The 23,716-nt window shown below is 36.6% G+C and overlaps 1 protein-coding gene and 1 long non-coding RNA gene across 2 annotated transcripts in view; both read left to right on the top strand.

Moving 5' to 3' along the window:
* LOC144956713 (uncharacterized) overlaps window positions 1-23,716 on the top strand; it is a 224,672-nt gene that overhangs the window by 9,804 nt on the left and 191,152 nt on the right. The gene's annotated exons all lie outside the window — the stretch shown is intronic.
* Window positions 2,802-19,400, top strand: LOC144957192 (meiosis-specific nuclear structural protein 1-like). Its single transcript, XM_078888242.1, has 12 exons — window positions 2,802-2,954; window positions 6,538-6,687; window positions 7,832-7,906; window positions 8,501-8,628; window positions 9,895-9,997; window positions 10,668-10,763; window positions 11,496-11,629; window positions 13,097-13,313; window positions 14,174-14,281; window positions 15,162-15,284; window positions 15,654-15,914; window positions 17,520-19,400. Exons 1-12 carry the CDS (start codon window positions 2,952-2,954, stop codon window positions 17,628-17,630), a joined length of 1,509 nt encoding a protein of 502 aa, XP_078744368.1. The 5' UTR covers window positions 2,802-2,951; the 3' UTR covers window positions 17,631-19,400.

Here is a 23,716-nt window from a genome sequence, read left to right as displayed (position 1 = left end):
GGTTTGAGACACACACACACACACACACACACACACACATCTTTAGTAGTCACATACATTTCAAACAATAACCCATTAGAGAAGAGGGGTCATGCCTTCATCATAGATCATTGTCATTGCGATCATTATGGTGTAGTAAATTTTGAAATTTACCCCGTATAATGGAATCGTCCAAGGCGTGCGCCTCCTGTTCCCCCATCTCACACACGAAAGGGCGGTTTGCGGAGTGGAGGGAGGTGGTCGTCTGCCTCTATGGTCGTCTGTGTCGTTTAGTGTATGGCAAAGGGGGGTGGGTGCGATTAATTAAGTGGGATGGGTGGTGATTGGTGGAAGATAGGCAAAGGACCGAGGCAACGAATCGCTGGGGAAGTAGTATGGCGCCAGACCGTTGAAAGGTGATAAGAAGTGAGGACCGCCGGCGGTCTTCCTCTTTGGGACCGGACCACGGTTCACAGCTAAAAGACCGTGGGACCGGTCCTCGGTCCGGTCCTCAGCGACTTTATAGGCTTGCCTGACTGACAATGGTTGTCCCAATGGACTGTTTGGTTGTGATTGTGAAAGGCCGGGCGGGCCGTAGAGTGGGTGACTTGTCAATCGTATCTTTTCAGGATCATTTCAAATAGTCAATCGGTTATTGGCAGACGTTAAATTATGTGATCCCCCCTATACACACAAACACACACACACACATCTTGTTCTTTCTCATTCTCATACTCTATCGCTCCCCTTCTCATCATCATCATCGTCATCGTCATCACCAACACCCCCCCCCTGGCCTCTCCTCTCTGTCTCTCTCTCTCTCTCTCTCTCTCTCTCTCTCTCTCTCTCTCTCTCTCTCTCTCTCTCTCTCTCTCTCTCTCTCTCTCTCTCTCTCTCCCTCTCCTCTCCTCCCTCTCTCTCTCCTCCCCTCTCTTTCGTCTCCCTCTCTCTCCTCCTCTCTCTCTCTCTCTCTCTCTCTCTCTCTCTCTCTCTCTCTCTCCCTATATCTCTGTCTACTCTCTGAACGCACATATGTGTCAAATAGTTTACCATTATTACTTTATTGTAAACCTACAAGTGAATCCCTTTACTCTTCGTGTTTGGTGCCGCTGGAGAGAAACTTTCCAAACTAAGCACAAACGGACACATAGCATTATGCATAACTGCCAACCCTTCCGCTTTTTGGCGGAATCATTCCTATTTTCACCCTGTTCCTTTTCCACTATTCCAACATTGTCTCTAAAATTCAGATTTTCAAAAATGATGGTAATGGTAAGAAGAAAAAAAATGAAGAGAGAAGGGGGGGGGGGGGGGGGGGTAAAAGGTGGATTTTCTATTTAATGATTGTTAAAACTGAGCTAATAGGAAAATGAATTGCACCCCCTTCCCCCCTTTCCCCATTCCATTACCTAATACATGTGATGTGTAGTTTTGCCAGCAGTGCCGGAATATTGTCTGTATGTGTTTGGTGACAAAGTTGGTGTCGATTTTGATACAGAATTATCCATTGTTAAAAGATTCCTATTTTTTTGGTCTCAAATTCCTATTTTCTGACGTTCTGATTCCACTTTTGGAATATGAAGGGTTGACAGGTCTGAGCATTGCTATCGACTTTTACTCTCTGTTGGACAGGTTGCATTAATTTGCCTACTTTATTTGTTAAATCAATTATAATCTTTTGACCATATCATTTTTCCTGGCACTGATGTTATCTAAATGATATATACCACAAGCGTCGAAAAATCCCTTTAACAAATAAATTATTTAATAAATGAAAAAAAAAATGGATCAGCAAGCTATAATCTTTATTTAACCCACTCAACCCTAACACCGACTATATCCGTAGTTTACCCTGGGTTACTTTTACCCCATGCCTATTTATTTTATATTTTTGAGACAAATTTATAGGCGTAGAATCAAAGCTAATGTTTTTAGATTTTACTTGTTAATGGTAGTTGAATAAAACTATCTATACATATGCTCATTTTTGATACATTTTTTTTCGAATTTTGAAAAGTAGCAAAAATCTCTAGGATTGAGTGAGTTAACGCTAAAGTGGATGTATAAATAAGTAAATTTTAAAAAAAGTTAATTTTTTTTTCAAATTGAGATTTTATATAGCGCAATATCCACTAAATGTGCTCAAAGCGCTTTACAATTGGTCCCTGGTCAACAGCGACATTTAACATGTAGGACGGGACATGACACCTGTTAGGCGATATTACCATTTTTTCGGACAGAGACAACAGGCAGGTACTCATTTTACACCCGACTACGGTGAGAGGATGTGAGTAAAGAGCCTTCTCCAAGGACTAAAATGCGCCGAGCGAGGCTCGAACCCAGGACCTTCCGATCCGAAAGCGAGTCATACCACTAGACCACATAGCCGCATTATTATTACTATTATATAATTAATCGATAAAAAAAATGAAGGCAACTAAATAAATAGCTAAATTGATAAATGTATAAATAAAGACTCTCTAACTAATTAAATAATATAATAATATATCAAAACATAAATAAATAAATAGATAGATAAATAAATAAATAAATAAATAAATAAATAAATAAATAGATAGATAAATAAATAAATAAATTTACTTTATTGATTGATAAAAGCAAAATAAGTAAATAAAATAATGAATAATTAAATAAATAAATAAATATAGATAATAGATAAATAGATAAATAAAAAGTAAAATAAATAAAGATATAATTAAATAAATTAATTGATTAATTCAAACCAGAGTAACGCTATTATTGTTTCGTTCAACAAGAGAGAATCCATCTTTTGCCAGTTCAGTCTACTTATCTTAGCAACCAACCAAGCTTGGGTCTCTCCAAAACATTGACCGCCATTTTACGGAATTTCTTAGCTTTTGTAGTGGAAAGCTGGGCCAAAAAAGTCTTCCAAGTGGGATGGTGGTGTAAAATATTTATTTGAGGACATCGTTTTTGACAACTTTAAAAAAATGGTAAGACTTAGATTGTCTAAAACTTGCTTATGTTATCATTTTGTAATTTATATCAGATCTCCTCAACCGTTTAGACCAAAAATTGAATCATATCACCTATTATCGAGTGTTGGTTCAGGACTCCTCAAATGAAACTTGCAAGGAAGTGGAGAAAGAGGTTTTATCATGACTAAACACTTTATTACATTTCTAGACGTATTGTTGAGATAGTAATAGGGATTAATCAATTTATCCAGAGCCAGAACGCGAATCCAGATCTCGGAGACTCAATCTAAAAGACTCGGACTCCGACTCAAACTCAAACTACTAGAGAGCTGAGCCGGTGTTACCAATACTTAGCTTCTATAACCAGGACAAATCATTCGTTTGGACAGAAAAATAAATAAAAACTTACCGCTTACCGTCAAAAGCAGTTTAGATTTGAAGATGCATTTGTTTTCTATCAAAAAACATTCGGTAATGGACAATCCTTGATGAATTCCAAAAGTTGTGTTGAAATTATATCCTAATTGTTTTCATGATTAATTCCTCGCGAAATCTTGTGGGCCCCGTTTCTGTTATCAAGGTTCCGCCTAGCCAGGCAGGGTTGCCAGATCATTTTTGAGTAAGAGTAGCTACTTTGGTAAAAAATTCAAATTGGATTGAGCTCAATGAAACCTATATCATTTTAAAGTGCTTTTCAACACGATTCTAATGATACGAAAATTGTGAAAATCAGATAAGCAGGTAAAAAGTTATGTTAGTTTAAAGGCTGAAAAATGGTCTTCTATTTGCCTTTGTTATTTACTGACGGACTTTGTGACCTGAAAATTGTTGCATTTCCGGTAGTAATCACCATTTGGATTTCAAAACCGGTCTAAAATGGCCGCTAAGATTTGAGTAAGGATTTTACTGGAACGAATTTCATGGATGCGGTATACAACTTTGCCCTGAATTTAATTTTATAAAAAAGTTAAGATGTTAAATAAACGTGCCAGCATGAAATTTTGATTTACCAAGTTCTAATCTTTTAATTATCCAAAGCTAAATTATACCCTATTTTATCCATAATCAAAAGTTATACTAAATTGTCATTGATTTTAAAATAAACTACACCAAACGATAGAGTAATTTCTCCTGAAGAAAATAAGACATCAATCATTACAATCCATCCATAAACAAAAAATCTATGGGACTTTTTCTGAGACCCATCACTCAAAAGTCCAAAAAATCGGGTCACAGCCACTAGGCCATTTATCGGCTCCCTGCTGGAGGGCCAAATGGACGTTTACCAAAGTACCTAGTAAGAGACCAAACTAGCTATAGCAAGAAGCCAGATTCCTCGGCAGGAGCCCAAATACCACCAAACCCACCTTAGCCTCGCGAAAACTCTTTAGATTTGTTAAACAATTTAGATAGGATAAGGAAAATTCGTATATATAGAAGCATTAGCAAATGCAATCTGTGGCGTTAGCACGTGTTGCATTTAGATATTTAGATTGCCAAATAAAATAAGTTTTACCGGTACCAGAGTAAAACGATATAACGGGGAAAGTCAGAGGAAGCCAAAAAGTTGGTTACAGGAGGCCAAGTGGCCAAACCAAATTTTGGGAGGCCAAATGGCTTGGGAAAAGGCCAAATTTCTCAAATTTGGCCACCAGGAGGCCAAACTAGCAACCCTGGCCCCAGGTTTTTAAAAAAGTTTATTGGGAAAAAGATACGGAACAAAGTGTCCATAGATAGGTATGCAATTTGGTGCATTAGTGCAGTAAAAAGGCCTTTTTTTCTTTTATTCAATAAACTTGACTGATGGTGGACCCTAGGCCTCTCTACAAGTCCAAGAAATAATACTCACTTTTTCTCTACTCCAACGAAAATATCTACCCCCTACCGGTCTAATTATTTGTAGCAGACGACAAATTTCTCAAAACGGTCACGTGACACTGTAAAAACAACACAGGAAGTCCATGAAAGCTTATTTACGGCATTTCCTTTGAACCGTGTAAACAACAAAATTTCGTTTTCATTCGACTCAACGGGTCAGATTGGCCGGTATTTTTTAACGAACTAAAGTTCTGAAAAATCAAAATGTTTCTTAGAAAGTTGAAAGATGCTAGTTTTTGAAACAGAGGTAGGTTTAAAAAAAAAATCTTTATATTTTACGTGAATGCATGCTCAAGGCGAGTTGGACGTGCAGCGGAGGTTGGTAGGCCAAAGGCCCACCTCTCTACTGTAACAAATTCAAATATTTATGATACGATTGTCCGGCAACATTGTTATCCCTTGATCATATGTAGAAACTAGATTCCGCTTTAGACAATGGCCAATTTATTTTGTAGGTCTAGGCTTTATCGATAATGTTATTTTCCATTACACTACAGTTTGCTATTTTTCTGGAAATAGCCTAGCCTGTTATTCACAGTTTCACAGTCAGTATGGAACTCTACAACAAGTAGAGAGCTTTACACACAGTCAACTTAACCCAAAGGAATTTTAGTACATAATTCCTGTGTAAGAGATGACACACGACTTTTCTTCAATGCATAAGCGTAAGAGATGTGTATATTAATATATTAACAAAAAAATGTTTGTTCAAAACAAATTAATGGAATAATTCCCTTCACGACCAACAAAGCTGCCATTTGGTTCATTGTTTGGCACTTATATTTTCACAATGTACACAAAGCCATTAAGCAACATTATCACGACCTTCTGCCTCAGTCATCCTATATATGCAGATTTTACCCAGCTATACACTCCCATTTCATCAAAAAACATAGAAGAAACAAAAGAGCGACTCGCAGCATGTCTTGATAACATTAAAGCATGGATGACAAACAACAAGCTTAATTAACTTCAATGAGGACAAAACTGAGCTAGTATTAAAAAAGACAGAAAAGGATATACTCATTGACCAAATGTCCTTCGGTGAATCTGTTATTAAAAATTCCAATGTCGTTCAAAACCTTGGTTTCTATTATGACACTCACCTAGACATGCGCGCACACATAACAAATGGTTAAATTTATGGGAAAGATTAAAAGCTGGATGGAGAAAGAGAGAGAGAGAGAGAGAGAGAGAGAGAGAGAGAGAGAGAGAGAGAGAGAGAGAGAGAGAGAGAGAGAGAGAGTTAAACAAATTGAACTGCATACACTGCTAATATTACAATCTAATAGTTTCTGCTCATCTTTAAATGAAAAAGTTTGTTATGACTGATAACTGATTATAAAAAAAAAAGACATTTAAAAATTGGAATAGAGGTAGGAAGTTAACTCACTCAACCCTAACACAGACTATATCCTTAGATTACACAGGTTTCTTTTATCCCATGCCTATATATTTATTACACATGTTTTCTGAAACAAATTATAGGCGTAGTATCATAGCTAATGTTTTTTTTAGTTTTTACATGTCAATGGTAGTTGAAGAAAACTAACTATGCACATGTTCATTTTTAATCCATTTTTTCCAATTGTGAAAAGTAGCAAAAATCTCTGGAATTGAGTGAGTTAATGGAACAATTGCCAGTTTGTTCATACAAAGCGATGTTCCTGGCACGCATGCAACCTGATTCTGTAAAGACTTCTCTTTTGTTGATTCACAGGCGATGGCACGTCGTACAGACCGGCAGGACCAGGCCGTGTATCAACGACAGTTGGAGAAGATGAGGGAGAAGGAGGAACACCTGGTCAATGTCCTCCAGCAGAAGAAAATGGCTGAGATCCACGAGGAAAATATAAGAAGAGAAGAAATGGTGGGTGACTTTACTTAACATTTAAAAAATAATTATAATTTGTTCCATTTCTTTTTAGTATTTCAATTAAATTTTTGGAGGTCTCAATAGTGCAGTTGGTAGAGCAGTCGCTTAACACTCAAAGGGAACAGAATGAATCCCTGTTGAAATTGTATTATGACTCAATGTCCACACTAGCTGCGGTTTGGCAGTTGGGTCTGTCAGAACTGGTGGAAAGCACTGACATGGCGGTTTTTTGCAAAAAAAAAAAATCCCAAATTTTGCAAGCTAAAATCAGCAAAATTTGAATTAAATTTGCAAAAATTTACGATTAACTTTCCTCAAAACCCATAATTAGTTCATGACAGAGAAAGGTATTTGTTTTTAAGGGTTACACGGCGCTTGCAAACAAATGTAAGGTCATATCAGCACTAGTAAAAAGGAAGAACATGAGAAAATTATCTTTCACGCTCTAAACAAGCTATCAATTTAAAAGAAAAAAAAATTGTCTTTTCAAAAAAATGTTTTTTATTTTTCTATTTTTTAGGATGGGTAATCAAACACATCTGGTCGATTTTCATTCATGTTGAACTCAAGAGCGTTGATTTTGATTACTGATATCAATAAAGATGATGATAAAGAAGAGGTTTGCTCTCTATTCTAATTCTCATGACAGATTATTATTGTTGTGTTGTGTAGTTAAATCTCTCTCCCTCTCTCTCTCTCTCTCTCTCTCTCTCTCTTCATCTTAACTCTCTCTCTCTCTCTCCCCTCTCTCTCTCTCTCTCTCTCTCTCTCTCTCTCTCTCTCCTTTCTCTTCTTCTTCTTCTTCTTCTCTCTTCTTCTTCTTCTTCTTCTTCTTCTTCTTCTTCTTCTTCTTCTTCTTCTTCTTCTTCTTCTTCTTCTTCTTCTTCTTCTTCTTCTTCTTCTTCTTCTTCTTCTTCTTCTTTTCTTCTTCTTTCTTCTTCTTCTTCTTCTTTCTTCTTCTTCTTCTTCTTCCTCTTCTTCTTCTTCTTCTTCTTCTTCTTCTTCTTCTTCTTCTTCTTCTTCTTCTTCTTCTTCTTCTTCTTCTTCTTCTTCTTCTCTTACCGCCCCTCCATCTCTACCTCCCTCTACTTTTGTGCTTCAAATTTTCTTTAATTTTGTATTTTGATTTCTTTTCCAGGTGAACCAAAAGCGAACAATCCGTGAACATGAAGTCATGAAGAGAGAACAGAATATGATGGACTCAATAGTAAAGGTAATTCTATTACCATGTAATATTCAGTCAATATTCTTGAGTTGTCAACGATAGAGATTTAAAAGGGAACTTGTCTCTTAGTTGTTATTCAAATAAAAGATAAATTGGTGAGAATTGACAAAAATTCGCTTTATTCCTTCCAAGGGGAAATTTTTCTTTAGGATCAACTCTGGAAAAACACAGGCATCAGCCTTAGTGCAGTGCCGGAAAGAGAGCTTGAGCAAGATGTCTTGCTCAAGACCACACAACATGGTTGGGAGTTGAACTCAGTACCTTCTGGGTATGAAGTCAAGACAATTCTTCTGTACCAAGTTACAAGCTCATGATTCCATGTCCTTGAAATGTATTTTTAGCAATACCACCTTTATTAAATCTAGCCCATTTGTAGCTGGTTCTGTTATATCTGGTGGAAAGTACTTTATGATATATTAGCATCCTATCCAAAGGGTAGCAGGCAATTGCTATTGTCCGTTTCACGCTGTAGAAACCCGGATAAACTCTGACTCCATGGGCCTAATGGCTCTGAAGAGAGGACCTACTTTTCTTTCATTTCTTGAGGATCAATCATTTTTTTTGCTTTAAATCAATTTTCAGGCAGAAAGAAATAGAATTTTGAAAGAAGAGCAGATGCGGCAAGAAGAAGCCTTAGCGAGGGAAGTGGAGAGAGTCAAATCAGAGCAGTTGAAGGATGAGAAGATGAGACAACAAATCCGGGAATCCAGGTTTGTTTCACTGTTTGTTATGGTGGTCATTGTTTTTTATACATGAAAGGTCAGAGGTCACTCTACTTCTAAGGATGAGACAACAGATCCGTGAATCCAGGTTTGTTTCATTGTTTGTTAGGGTCATTGTTTTTTATACATGAAAGGTTAGAGGTCACTCTACTTCTAAGGATGAGAAGATGAGACAAATCCGGGAATCCAGGTTTGTTTCATTGTTTGTCAGGGTGGTCATTGTTTTATACGTGAAAGGTTAGAGGTCACTTTACTTCTAATGATGAGAAGATGAGACAACAAATCTGCGAATCCAGGTTTGCTTCATGTCAGGGTCATTGTTTTATCGCAGTGACTGTTTTTACAGTCCCGTAAATATGGTTCTCGGGGTTATTTTAAAATTGAAACGGCGTCGCTCGTCTATTATTTTAAAAAAATCATGATAAACTCTACTAGAATCGAAGTCAATGGTAAAACGATTGCTCAAGGCAAATTCAACTGAAAATATGCTTAATTGTCAGTAATTGTTTGTTATGCCCTACAAGAGGACAAGAGTGAGGACGAGAAATAAAGGCTTTTATGATAAGCTAAATCAAACTGTACAAGAGACCTCTAAAGCATGAGGTACCTACTATAATGCTTGATGACCTAAACGCAAAGGTTGGACTTGATAATGACTGTAAAAATACCCCTGAGAACCATCTTTACGAGACTGTAAAAATAGCCACTGTGTTGTTTTATACATGAAAGGATAGAGGTCACTCTACTTCTAAGGATGAAGAAGGTGATTCATTCTTGGGACAAAGTTGGGTCAAGCAATTTTTTTTACAAGAGTAAATAATAACATTGATTTAATAAAAGCAATAAGTGAGCAAATAAACCTTTCAAAGAAAACCCCTTATTTAAAGAAAATATAACAAAATGAACTACAGAAAAGAAAAAAAAAAAAGCACACCACCCCCCCCCCCCCCCCCTCCACCCCCGTCCAAAAAAAAATTTTTTAAAAAGAAGAAGAAATATCAAGCAATTAAACCCAAAACAATAAAAACCAATAATGTATTTAAAAAGACTTTGGCGTGTTTTTGTTGTTGTTTGTTTTCTAAGTAGATCAATAACCGTGTTAAGTAAAAAATCAACAAAAACAAACAAAAATAAAATAAAGCCCAAAAATTGTCACTATTAAACACACTCACTATTAAATCTATTTGTATTTCTACATTATTCTTTATTAATTTCTAATTGTTTTACTTATTTTTTTTCCTTCTTCTCATACAGTATAGAATTGCGTGAATTAGAAGCCAAACTAAGAGCAGCCTACATGAGTAAAGAACAGGCAGCCCAAATGGCAGAGAAGAGTGCCATTCAGTACGACGAAATGGTAAGAAAATTTCCTCAAACTACGGGCCATTCAGAACAGTTTGAAGAACTTGTGTACAAAGTGTAATTAGGGAAAAATGATGGGACATTCAAATGAGTTTGAGGTAACTGTGTTTGGGTGTAATTGCTTCACCATGACAAAATACCAGTTTGATACAGTGGGTCACATATGAGTAATTTTGGAAGCCATCCTCTTTCAGCTTGGTCATTTTAAACATTGGACTGATGATGGATCAGAGCTGTAAAGAAATTCTAAATCATAAGAGGAAAAGAAACCAAGAAAAAACAACCCCCCCCCCCCCCCCCCCCCCCCCCCCCCAAAAAAAAAATAACCCGAAAAAAACAAAACAAAACAAAAAGTAACATTATTTAGATAGATAGAATTCAGAGAAATTGAAAAAAAAAAAAATCCTGTACTACAATCTTGCCTCAATGTTTACAGATAAACTGAAATATTGCTGATAAATCTACAGGGGACTAGACAATTCCATGCAATGTAGTCGAACACAATTCGTCATTCAACTCTTTGAGTGCACCAAACTTTGGAAAAAGAAGAGAAATATAGGAGTTGTACAAGAGGACACATACTTAAAAGGACAAAATGCCACATCCATCATTTTTCTATTTGCAATTACCCATTATCATTTTCTTTTTCCTCTCTGAAAATCTAGAAACGCGACTCTGAAATTGCCAGACACATGAAGGAACAGAATGAAAGAGCAACAGAGGCTGAACACCAACGGGAGATTGAAAGATATAAAGAAATGGTTTGTTTTTTAATTTCCATTTTGATATTTTTACACAAGTTCATAAAGCAAAACAGTAAATAATAGGGCACCTATAGTATTATAATATTAAAAAGGAATTATGTATTGTGTCTTGTATTTTTGGTGTACTTCATAAAAGGAATAGAGATGACATTATTAAATTTTCATCTTTAACACTCTAGTTGTGAAATTAATTTAAACTTAAGCTACTTATTTCAAAATTATATTTTCTTTTAATATTTTTGTTTGATTTCGATAAGACTGGCCTGTGAATTTGTTTCCAATCAAACTACCATTTTTATTTCTAAAGGATTTGAAATTATGATTTATATGAAAATTTAATGAATATCCTGTATTGAAATCAATGGGTTTTTTCTAAAGAAAAAAGTAAATATTACATAATCAATGCTTTAGTTGCTGTCACAGAAATCTCTGCCTTAATCAATCTTAACTTTTCAAAATTATAAAAAAGAAACACACACACTCACAACAGAAAAACTGATAATATTTTTAATGAAATTTTTTCATAGTTAAAGTACATCATTGACATTTTTGAGAAATACGAGTGTATCTAATCAAATTATTAATTTTTTTTACTTCAAGTAAATCAATTCCCTTGGCATTGTGAGTTCATGCATCCAAAGAAAAAAAAAAGGCTGGGGCATTAGATGTTTTATTAGATTTTATCATTTCTATTTGCTTAATTAGATTTTATCATTTCTATTTGCCTAGGTCCGGTACCAGCAAGAGCTTGAGAGACAGCTGGAGGAACAAGAGATGAAGAAACAACAGGCTTACGAGGAATTCCTCAAGGAGAAACTCATGATAGACGAAATTGTCAGAAAGATCTACGAGGAAGACCAGAGGTAAGTCGTTGGAGAGTTGTGAAGCTTTTGCAGAGCAGCGCGTTGTACAGTTGTTGTTTAGTGGCATTCATGGGTTGTTTGTCAACACGTTTCCTTACTTTTTTAATTTAAGTGATTCAAAAATACTAAAAAATAATAATAATTATATAAATGAGCTTTTTATACAGCGCAATATCCACTAATTGTGTGCTCATAGCGCTTTAAAAAGGGTCCATGGCCAACAGCAAAATTTAACATGAAGGACGGGACATGACGCCTGTTACTGTTAGGCGTTATTACAATTTTTTCGGACAGAGACAACGCTGTTAACGGCCAGGTACTCATTTTACACCTGGGTATGGTGAAAGAATGCGAGTAAAGAGCCTTCTCCAAGGACTCAACTATTCGCCGAGCGAGGCTCGAACCCAGGATCTTCCGATCCAAAAGCGAGTGTCATACCACTAGACCACATAGCCGCACATTTAAGTAAATAAAAATTAATAAAATTACCTTTATTCATCCCATAGGGGAAATTTGTCTATTAGAATACATTCCAAGGGAAGACTGGAATAACTCAGGTGTCAGCCGCAGTCAGCGGTGCAAATTGAGCTAGGGCAATGTGACATGCTCAAGGTCCCACAGCGCAACGGCAGGTGATCGAACTCCGTACTTTTTGAGTACGAAGCAAAGACCGTACCGCTGAGCCACACTGTCCCGTTAAGAGATTAATATCTTGGATTTCCATAATAATCTAACAAAAAGTAGAGCTGCCAACCTTAATAGGAGAAAAAAAATATAAGATTGTCAAAAAGAATTCAATTTGGATTTTTAAAAGTGTTCAATTCAAATATGTAACCTGCAGTTAGCAATTGCTTGCTATCTTTTGGATAGGAGGCTAGTCTATTGCAAAGTCTTTTCCACCAGACCTAACAGACCCAGCTACCCCTAATCATTGCCAGATGGAAAGAGGGGTCAGAAATTAATCTCTCAACTTTACCCGAAATCGATCAATCTCGGTCCCTTTGTTTTAGAAGATAGTGCTCTACCACCTGAGCTATCTTTGAGTTGAGCGCTCTAAAATACAATTGAATTGTCAGATTCTCTGAATCGTAATCTAAGCGTAAATTAAATTTCAGCTGTCGTACGGCTATGTGGTCTTGTGGTATAACACTCGCTTTTGGATCGGAAGGTCCTGGGTTCGAGACTCGCTCGGCGCATAGTTGAGTCCTTGGAAAAGGCTTTTTACTCACATTCTCTCACCGTACTCAGGTGTAAAATGAGTACCTGGCTGTTAACAGCGTTGTCTCCTTACAGCCGTCATGTGTTGTCCTTATGTTAAATGTTGCTGTTGGACAGGGACTCCTTGTAAAGCGTTTTGAGCATGTTTAGTGGATATTGCGCTATATAAAAGCTCAATATAAAAAAAAAAAAAAATTTTGTACTGTAAGTTGACTTCCATCTTTCTTTATATGATTTACAATGTTACAGAGAGCTGGAGAGAGAGATGAAGAAGCGACAGGCCACCCAGCAGTATATCGCAGACTTCAAGAGGTCTCGAGAAGATTGGTCCATGCAGGAGAAGAGGAAGATGGAAGAGGAGAACAAGAAGATCCAGGAGTATGCCAAGAGGATGAGGGAGAGGGAACATCAACAGCTGTCTCAGAAGAAGGAGAAGGACCAGGCTCTGGATCGCGTGCAGAACGCGGTATGACAGGCTTGGCTTCATTATGGATATTTACCTTTTTGAACTTTTAAATCTTTTTTTTTTTTATTATTTTTTTTTTATTGACCCCTGGTCTCTCTCTCTTTCTCTCTCTTTCTCTCTCTCTCTCTCTCTCTCTCTCTCTCTCTCTCTCTCTCTCTCTCTCTCTCTCTCTCTCTTTCTCTCTCTCTCTCTTCCTCTCTCTCCCCCTCTCTCTCTCACCCACTCTCTCTTTCACTATCTGCTATTCATCTCTCTCTCCCTTGTGTGTGCCTTTGTGTGTGTGTCTCCTCTCTCTTACCCCCCCCCCCCCTATCTCTCTCTCTCTCTCTCTCTCTCTCTCTCTCTCTCTCTCTCTCTCTCTCTCTCTCCCTCTCCCTCTCTCTACTTTCTCTTTTCTCTTCCTGACAAATTTTCTTGCTCCTCCTCCACTTCCCACCTAGTTCCAGTCACGTATCCTTCGACTCTTTGATGGGCAGTCAATTCAGATTTTCAGTTTATTTTATTATTCGATGTGCAACAACTAATTCAAATTTAGTGTTTTTCTTTATAATACTAAAAATTTGTATGACCTCCTATCCATTAATTAAGACTATTGGAGAAAAACATAATATTTGAAAAATTATTTTTTCCACAGTATATTTTGAAGGTGATCTCTCTTTTTGCTTAAGATTCACCATTATATACATAATCTGAAACAGGTTAGAATAATTAGGCTTTGAGAGAAATGTCAAAATTACATATTAAGGTCATCTAGTGATTTTTTTTTTCTCACCTTTTATAGGATGTTTTGAGCTTTGAATTCACAAATACAAAATTCTAAAATAGTAATAATGTCATTTACATTATGATAATGTCCACAGCTATCCAAAGACATTGCACGGAGGGATGCTGAGAGAGCTGAGATGGAGAAAATCCGCATGGAGTTGGTCTTGGAAGAACAAGAGGAGAGAGAAAGACTCAAAGAAAGGGTGAGTATGAGTTAATAAAGTTAACTTTTTTACCATTTGAGCTCACCTGGTCTCGGAGTTTTACAGATCAGAATATAGACAAAATTTCAGCAAACAAACTTGAGCACTATTTATAGAGCAATATCCACCATACATGCTCAAAGTGCTTTACAAGGGGTTTAAGCCAACAGCAACTTTTTACATGAGGGCAATACATGACACCTGTTAAGCTTTGTTACAAGTTTTTGCAACTTAGACAGGGCTATTAATGGCCGGGTACTCGTGTTACACCTGGGTACAGTGAGAGCTTGTGAGTAAAGAGCCTTTTCCAAGGACTTGACAATGTGCCGCCCAATTGGGACTTGAACTTGAACCCTGGGCCTTCTGATCTGAAGGCAAGTGTCATACTGCAATTACACTTAAGGCGCACAAAAGTGAATAAAATAAACAAAAACAAAAAGAGAACAAAAAATCCCCCAAATAACAAAAAGAATTAAATACAATAAAAGAAAGCACGAGGAAAACACAATAATCTTCAACAGTTGTAACGTCACTTCCTTCCTAATGACGCATGGTAACTTAGTAACACTGGCTCTAAACTATCAGAACAATGGTGGACGCCCATATGAAATATTTCCCCGGCGAGCATAAAAGCGTATCCAGAGGGGAAAAAACATAAATTTGATCATGTTTTGACTTTTACACATTCTGATCACAAGGCATATGAAAAGTTCTAGCCAGCATGAAGAATAATAAAAAGTAATGATTTTCTTTGTTTAGAACCAAGATGGCCGCCGTTGCCGGACAGCGTGACATCAGACTACTGAATCCAATTGTCATGATAATAATCATCGTTTTGATGTGATATTTATTTATTTCATTTTACTTGTTCGTCTCGCAGGCTGAGTTGGAGAAAACCATTCGCCAGAAGATTGAACTCCAGACCACCCATGCCCAACAGATGCACTTCAAGGCCCTGCGACAACAGGCCGAGCAGGAAGAGGAAGAAGAATTTAAGAGACAGGTGAGAAAGTAACTTTTTTTTTTTTTTTAATTTAAACCCTGGAAGTGTGAAAATGTCGTTTGATTACCTTATCAGTATATCATGAGAGAGTTGATGTGCTTGGAAAAGATTTCAAATATAACTATTTTAAACATACTATTAGAATTTAATGTTACTCTAAATATCAGTGGAGTCAGTATGTGTGTTTGTGTGTGTGAGAGAGAGAGTGTTTGTGTGTGTGTGTGTATGAGAGGGAGAGTGTGTGTGTGTTTGTCTATGTGTGTGGGAGAGAGAGAGAGAGAGATAGATAAATAGAGGGAGAAAGAGAGTGTGTTTTTCTATAACTGGAATCATTTACTTATTGCTCCTCTCAATGACATATATTCACAGATGATGGAAAAGTTTGCCGAAGACGACAGAATCGAACAGATGAATGCCCAGAAGCGTCGCATGAAGCAACAGGATCATCAACGGGCCGTGGAACGATTACTCCAAGACAGAAGAGCCCAATTTGCAAGGGAGAGAGAAGCAGAGGTCGAGGCCCGCAAGGAGGAGATGCGTCTGGAAGATTTCCGCAAACAGATCATCGAGGAGGAGAGACAGAAACTGCTCAAAGAACACGCCAATAAACTTTTGGGTTATTTGCCAAGGGTGAGTCTTTAAAAGTTACAATTTACCATTCGTTACATTTACATGGTTATCATCATCATTGCCTTTTTCACCCTGGGTCAAGGTATAGGCCACAGACAAACAGTTTCCATCCTTCTCTATCATCATCATCATCATTGCCTTTTTCATCCTGGGTCAAGGTATAGGCCACTGACAAACAGTTTCCATCCTTCTCTATCATCATCATCATCATTGCCTTTTTCACCTTGGGTCAAGGTATAGGCCACAGACAAACAGTTTCCATCCTTCTCTATCATCATCATCATCATTGCCTTTTTCACCCTGGGTCAAGGTATAGGCCACTGACAAACAGTTTCCACAGTTTCCATCCTTCTCTATCCCGAGCTAGCTTTTTAAATTTTTTAACTCGTTTCATATCTTATCACTTTGTATATCAGCTTCTTTAATTCTTCTCCATGTTTCCCATGGCCTTCCCCTTGATCTTCTGCCCTGAGGATTCCAGTCCAATACTTTCTTTTTTATAGTGGAGTCGTTCTTTCTAAGCGTGTGCCCAATCCACCTCCATTGTCTTCTTCCTGTTTCCTCTCCACTGGTTTCTGTTGTGCTCTTTTCCATACTTCTTCATTCTTAATTCTATCCATCCATTTTATTCTGAGTATCTTACGCATGCACCTGTTTACGAAAATCTGTAACCTCCTTATACATGCATGTGATGCATTCCGAGTTTCACATCCATACAGTAGGACAGACTTCACGTTTGATTTGAAAAGTCTTAGCTTTAGTCGAAGGGAGATATATTTAGTTCTCCAAACTCTGTTCAAAGATGTGAATGCAGCCTGTGCTTTTCCTATCCGTGCTTTCACCTCTGCTTCCATGCCTCCATCCTTGTCAATTATACTCCCGAGATAGCAGAAATTGTCTATATCTTCAAGTTCCTGATCTTTTACTTTGATCTGCTCCCTTTGACGCGTACCTATCCTTAATTGATATTTTCAAAATCACAACACACCTACGAGCATATAGGTAGTTTAATCCCTGTCAAAACTATAATTTTTATTTGGCTTGCCTTTAATTCAATGATAACGGGATTTCTGAATGTTAAATTTGATTTGGAGAAGCTATCAAAGAATTTTTTACCCCACCATTTGGCAATAGAGATTTTGGACTAAACTCTGATTCATTGAGTCTTATATTTCTTAAGAACTCCTTTTGATTAAAGATAAAGAAAAGAAAAATTATCAAGATTCAATTCTCTAGTGTTTTTTTCAGACAATTTTCGTGAGCTCTTACATGCTGGGTTCCTGCTACATGTTATGTTGTTCGTTTAATTTTATTTCCTTTCTTTTTTCTTTTCTTTTCAACACAAATAAACTTGAGCCTAGGTTGTATTTTGTTTCAATATTTTTAGTTTGTAGACTTCAGAAAATGTTTTTATGTTTACTTTCTTTGCTTTCTTCTTGTGTTACATTTTAAAATTATTGTTTTGTTCTATGAAGTTTGATTTTTATTTAATATGAGCTAGATACAATTTTTCTTTCATGAAAAACCCAAATAACATATTTACTTTTTAAAATTATTTATTTGTTCATTAAAAAATTATTTTTTTTTGTTTGTTTCCTCACACAGGGCGTTATTCGGGATGAGCAAGATCTCAACTTATTGGGCCCCGAGTTCAAAAATGCGTATTCAGAGCGACGCATTGATCCCTTTGACGAGACATCCTGGGAGACGAGATAGATGCTCATCCTTATTGTCTGTTCTACAGTGTTGCAGTTAGTCGATGATGGGCTGGGATTGGGATGGAAATGCAAACGATGACAAATTTTAGTCCCATTCAATCAGAATTTTTTTTAACGACCAGACCAGACTCAGACTTATACAATTATCTAGTTCTGAGGATTCTCGATATTGATAATCTTAACTCACTCAACTCTAACACCGACTATATCCATAGTTTACCCAGGTTACTTTTACCCCATACCTATTTATTATATTTTTCTGAGACAAATTATAGGCGTAATTATCAAAGCAAATGTTTGTAGTTTTCGCATGTTAATGGCAGTTGAATAAAACTATCTATGCACATGCTCATTTTTCATACATTTTTTCCAATTTTGAAAGGTAGCAAAATCTCTAGGATTGAGTGAGTTAAAATTGATCAAGAATAAGAAGATTCTTTTTATGCATGACTCTTTTATTTTTATTTCTTGCATGCAATTTCGGCGAAAGATATAAAATAGATTTTTTAATTAAATTTTAAGCTCTGATAGATCTGTGCCAAGAATTATGGTACATTATTAATTGAGGCACGTCATCAGGTGTGACTTTATTAGACATGATATTCAAAGTCAGCAAAATATAGAATAATATAATATGTGACTCATTGTTCAAGAGGGTATTATCAAAGTGTGATTTAGAGGCTAAAATCAAATTTGTATTGAAAAATAAAAATCAGTTTGTTTTGTTGAGGCAATAGACATTGTTTCTTGAAGTACCAAAAAGTCTAAAGTTTTTGGCTATTTTAACTTTAAATTCACCTTTTGGCTTCTGGCTTTCTCCTGCATGACACCACACTGAGACAATAGGTTACATGTGTCATAGACTGTAATGTTCTATAACAGACTTATCGCAAAAAAATCCATACCACCGTTGATGTGGTTGGGAAAGACAAAGGAACAAATTGCCGTGCGTTGAATATTAATAAAGTTGTCAAATTTTGCATTTAAAATGAGTATAAAGATATATTGTAGTTAGTTTATGCAAAATTCCCCCATCCCCCAGAACTATGACGATAATCAAATTACATTCCATTTTCTTTTCCGTCCAAATGGTTGAAAATTTAAAACCATTATCATAGTTTAAATCCTCATCATACTTTGTTGTATTTTTTTTTTTCGTTTTATTATTAATTTTTTTTCTCTTCACCTTAAATTTAGGGGAAAATGTTTAAACTATAAAACAAAGCAAGAATAAAAAAATAAAAATGGAAATCTCATAAAAGCCTGAGTGTGTCTAATGTTTGTAATGTGTTTCATGAGTGACAGATCCACATGTTGAATTGTATGAATGAAATGACGCGTTTCCGGTGTGTGTTTGATGCAAGTCAAGTCTTATCGTTGCTAATCTTGTTAAAAAGATTATTTATTTATTTTATGTATTTATTATTTTTACAAAATAGAGAGAGAGAGAAATGAAATGAATAATGTTCTCCTTTCCAGAACTGTTGATATTGAAGGCGAATTGTGAAGAATAATTATTTTTTTAATATCGCTATGGTTTGATACCTGTTTAATTTTGCTAAGTGATGCTCCAAATTAATGAGGTCTCTTTGTTTAAAAAAAAAAAAGAATTAAAGCTGTGTACATATTAAATAAACTCTAGTGATCAATAGTATGTATTAGGAATAATGTTTTACGTAACAAACTTTTCATAACAAATGACAGCTGTAAAACATTCAGGAGGGTTATTTACATTGTTGACGAATAAATTGTCATTTTATCTACAATATTTATGCATCGTTTGTTATTTTTGACTTTCAATAAATTAGATACGTTATTTTGGGAGATATGAGGGGGCTGGAAGAGTGGAGGTTTGTTAATCACCCTGTGTTTGTTTGACCAACTGGCACTATCCTGGCACCGTTTGGAATGGTCAGAAAACATCTTTAAGCATCTTTCTGTCAAAGTCATAATGTGCAGCCATTACCATAGGCATATTTCAGTTGTCCTGTAGATTGACCATATTAATGGAAAGGCTATGTGGTCTAGTGGTATGACACTCACTCTCGGATCAGAAGGTCCTGGGTTCGAGCCTCGCTCGGCACATAGTTGAGTCCTTGGAGAAGGCTCTTTACTAACATTCTCTCACCATACTCGGGTGGAACATGTACCTGGCCATTTACAGTGTTGTCTCTGTCCGAAAAAATTATAATATCGCCTAACAGGCGTCATGTCCCATCCTATATGTTAAATGTTGCTGTTGGCCAGGGACCTCTTGTTTAGTGGACATAGCGCTATATAGAAGCTCGATTAATTTTATTTTTTTTTAATGGAAAGGTGAAAGCAAAAAACAAAAAACAAAATCAGCCCATGGTTCAGTATCTGACCACATTGAAGATTTAATCAAAACGGCAAGCAAGTCTGATCCAAAATGATCAATAGTTTTTAACAAGAAATGAAGTGAGCCGGGGCTTGTGGATAGCTCATACGGTAGAGTCACGATCTCCCCGGCCACGCGGATTTGTACCAGTATCAGTAAGGTCGCGACGCGGGTGGTTGGATGGGAGCATCACCCTTGAATCATATACCTATGATGTTCGCATGGGTGTACGATCCGATAGTGATGTCGTTTCTTCTTCTCTTTACTAGCCTATCCTGCTTCTTTGGTTTGTGATTGTATTTTTGACAGGGGATATTTTTTTTCCTGTAAATCCTCTGCCTGTTTGTTCTTGGTTATTTATAATTTAGCTTATGATATCTTTAGGTTATGATTTTGATTGACATTTGTACTATTTTTGTTAGATTGCTTGTTTTTTTTGTTTCAGCGGTCTCTCATATAACCTCAATTGTGTTGGAAGAGACCTAAAGCAACAAACAACAAACAAAAAAAGTAAGGTCGCGGGTTCGAGCCCCCATCGTTGCCGCAAAGTTTTTATTCTCTGTTGTCTTCTGGCACTTTCCTACTCACTTCATTTCTTATTATTATCAACATAAGTGCCTGCTCCACTCACTTTTCTGAATCAATTTCTAAACGACTTCAAAATATCATGGCATTTTGCAATTGACAATAAATAATTTTCACTGCATTTGTCAGAAGAAAAAGGAAAAACACTTTTTGATTTTATGTAAATTTGATTCATGTGTAGAATAGTTAGTTGTAGAAGCATGCTAGATAGAAAACAATAATTAAAGTAATTACATATCTACCCTGCCAACTTGATACGATCCAGATATGAAATAACATAGTACAATATTACGTAGACCAAATCTATACCTTAACTATATCATTCTAGTATCAGCCCTGCCCACCACTACGAAATGACGTGTCTTGATAAGAAATGTTGTCCAAATACATAAATATGCGACAATATACAAGAATGTGAAAATGATAAATTGAACAAAATTAAACGAAAAATGTCCTTATCTGTTGAAATTATTTAAGTTTTATTGTATCTTGACACAAACAAGGGGTGAAGAATAATATATTTTGGACAACAAACCATTTTTGAGTTGTCAACTGGTATTCATGACCTCCTGTCTTTGCTTGTCTGACCAAATCCTTAAGTCGTGAGACCCATTGGTCATTCAGCCTTTGTATCATTGCATCTTGAAATAAAAATATGAATTTTTGTTTGAAAAGATGAAAAAAAAAATATGCTTCATTCCGGGTCAAAGTATGAATAAATTGAAAATCTTGTCGTAGTTGACGGTAGACAAGTCTGTAGTTTTAAAATCATGTTTTGGACTTGCATTGATTGAGGATTGTCCCCCCTTATTTCAGCATAGACATTGTGTAAATGTGAACTACGAACTATGTAAATTTAACCATTCAATTTACCCATTTAACTTCACAAGCGCCTTTCACTGGCATGTTTATTTATTTATTTTATTTATTTTTTTATTTTTTTTTTTTGGTTCTATAACATTATGTTAGTTTGTTGTTCTATATGAAATAACAATAAAGTGACGTGATTTTTAAATTCACAATTTAGACTTTCTTATTCTTCTTTGGTAGGTGGCATTAAACAAAAATGAATATGTGACACAATATGTAATGTTTGTTTGTTTGTCTTTTAAGGGTTTTACGGCGCTTGCAACACATTAAGGTTATATCAGCGCCAGTAAAAAGTAAGAAAATGGGATAGTAAAAAGATTCTAGAATTACAATTAAAGCACCCAAGAAAAGGTTAGACAAATGGGAGTTGGTTCAAAATAGGAAACAGATGTAGATTCCAAGGGCATACTATCAGTGTAATTAGTTTGAGATCACCTGAAAGTCTCACCAATGCACCAGCACATGATCCCACAAAAGAGGAATACATTCAAATGTAACATGCGTCACGTCTCGTTCTACATGTGTTGCTGTGGGTCAGGCGCCTTTTGTAAAGGGCTTTGTTGAGCACGTTTAGTGGATATTTCGCTATATAAAAGCTCAAGTTAAAAACAAACAAAAAATCATGCTCAAGAGATGTCATTTGTTGAGCAATCCCTGTCTGAATATCATGCTCTAAAGCTGCTGAAGAATTGTTTGTGTCAACCATACTCGTTTACTGAATTTTCAAAGAAAAACTAGAAAGGAGAAAAAGTTCTTCTTGTTCTTCTTCTTCTTCTTCTCCTTCTTCTTCTTCTTCTTCTTCTTCTTCTTCTTCTTCTTCTTCTTCTTCTTCTTCTTCTTCTTCTTCTTCTTCTTCTTCTTCATCTTCTTCTTCTTCTTCTTGTGGAAACCTCCAATATTGTCGAGGATCACTCCACAGTTTGTAGGGTTTTACATTGTAAACTTGTTAAATCTCTGCACATAATACTAATAAAAAATACATTAATTAAAAATTCACGTTGTGAATGGACAACACCCGGGAGCTGCGTACGCTTATGGAGGACAGGACAGAATGGCGAAGACTTGTGGCTCATGATGGGCGGCCTAAGTAAGTAAGTTGTGAACTCTAGCAATCGCGTGAAGGCATGTTGGCAACCGTTTTCAGCCACTTCAGCTATTCCACAGTCGGGCAGTGGAAATGGGTTCCGTGTTTGCTGACACCAGCTGAAATAAAAGGCTCGCATCAATTTCTCAAGACAATTCATTCATCGATTTTGAAGTTTGAACTTGACACGCAAAGATAGAAGCAGAGAAAGGAGAAAGAGAAAGATAGAATGCAGGATGAAATGGAAATGGCTAGACTTTCCTCCTCTTCCTCCTCATCCGTCAACATGATAGCACAACCGGTCCTAAATTACCACAGATTCCACCATTCGCTAAGATGATCTAGAAAGTTGGTTTCTTCTTTTTGAGCAGTTCGCGGTAACTAAATGCATGTTATGTCGTGCTGGCCCATACATCTATCAAATTTAGGAAATTACCCGAGATGGAGACAATCAACAATAGAGATCGGTTAGGTAGGAAAAGGTGAGTAGGTTATGACGGCTATGTGGTCTAGTGGTATGACACTCGATTTCGGATCGGAAGGTCCTGGGTTCGAGCCTCGCTCGACGCATAGTTGAGTCCTTGGAAAAGACTCTTTACTCACATTCTCTCACCGTACTCAGGTGTAAAATGAGTATCTGGCCGTTAATTGTCTTTGTCCGAACTATTGTAATATCGCCTAACAGGCGTCGTGACCCGTCCTACATGTTAAATGTTGCTGTTGAACAGGGACCCCTTGTAAAGCGCTTTGAGCACAGTTAGTGGATATTGCGCTATATAAAGCTCTATTTTTTAAGGTAGGGTAATTCGTTCAACGTTATTAACCAGTAGTTAACTGCCGATACCGCAGGGGGTCCTATAGCTCAGTTGGTAGAGCACTCGCTTCACACGGAAACGGACCAAGATCGATTCCGGGTGTAATGTAGTGGAGATTTTTTTCCGACCTCACTGTCTCTGTCAACCCAGCAGTAAATGGGTAGCTAGGTATATTAGCTCTGGCGGAAAGTACTTTACTTTGCGATAGACTAGCGTCCTATTCAAACGGTAGCGAATAATTGCTATTGTCCGTTTCACGCTATAGAAACCGGGATAAGCTCAGGCTCCATGGGCCATATGGCTCTGAAAGACTACTTTTAAAAAACCGCCTTACGCTAGAAAAAACAAACGCATTTTTTAAAGATTTGGAC

This window comes from Berghia stephanieae, chromosome 11 (genome assembly GCF_034508935.2).
Source record: "Berghia stephanieae isolate SIO BIC M18660-M18661 chromosome 11, UCSD_Bste_1.3, whole genome shotgun sequence".
NCBI lineage: Eukaryota > Metazoa > Mollusca > Gastropoda > Nudibranchia > Aeolidiidae > Berghia > Berghia stephanieae.
This window is presented reverse-complemented; position numbering and strand designations above follow the sequence as displayed.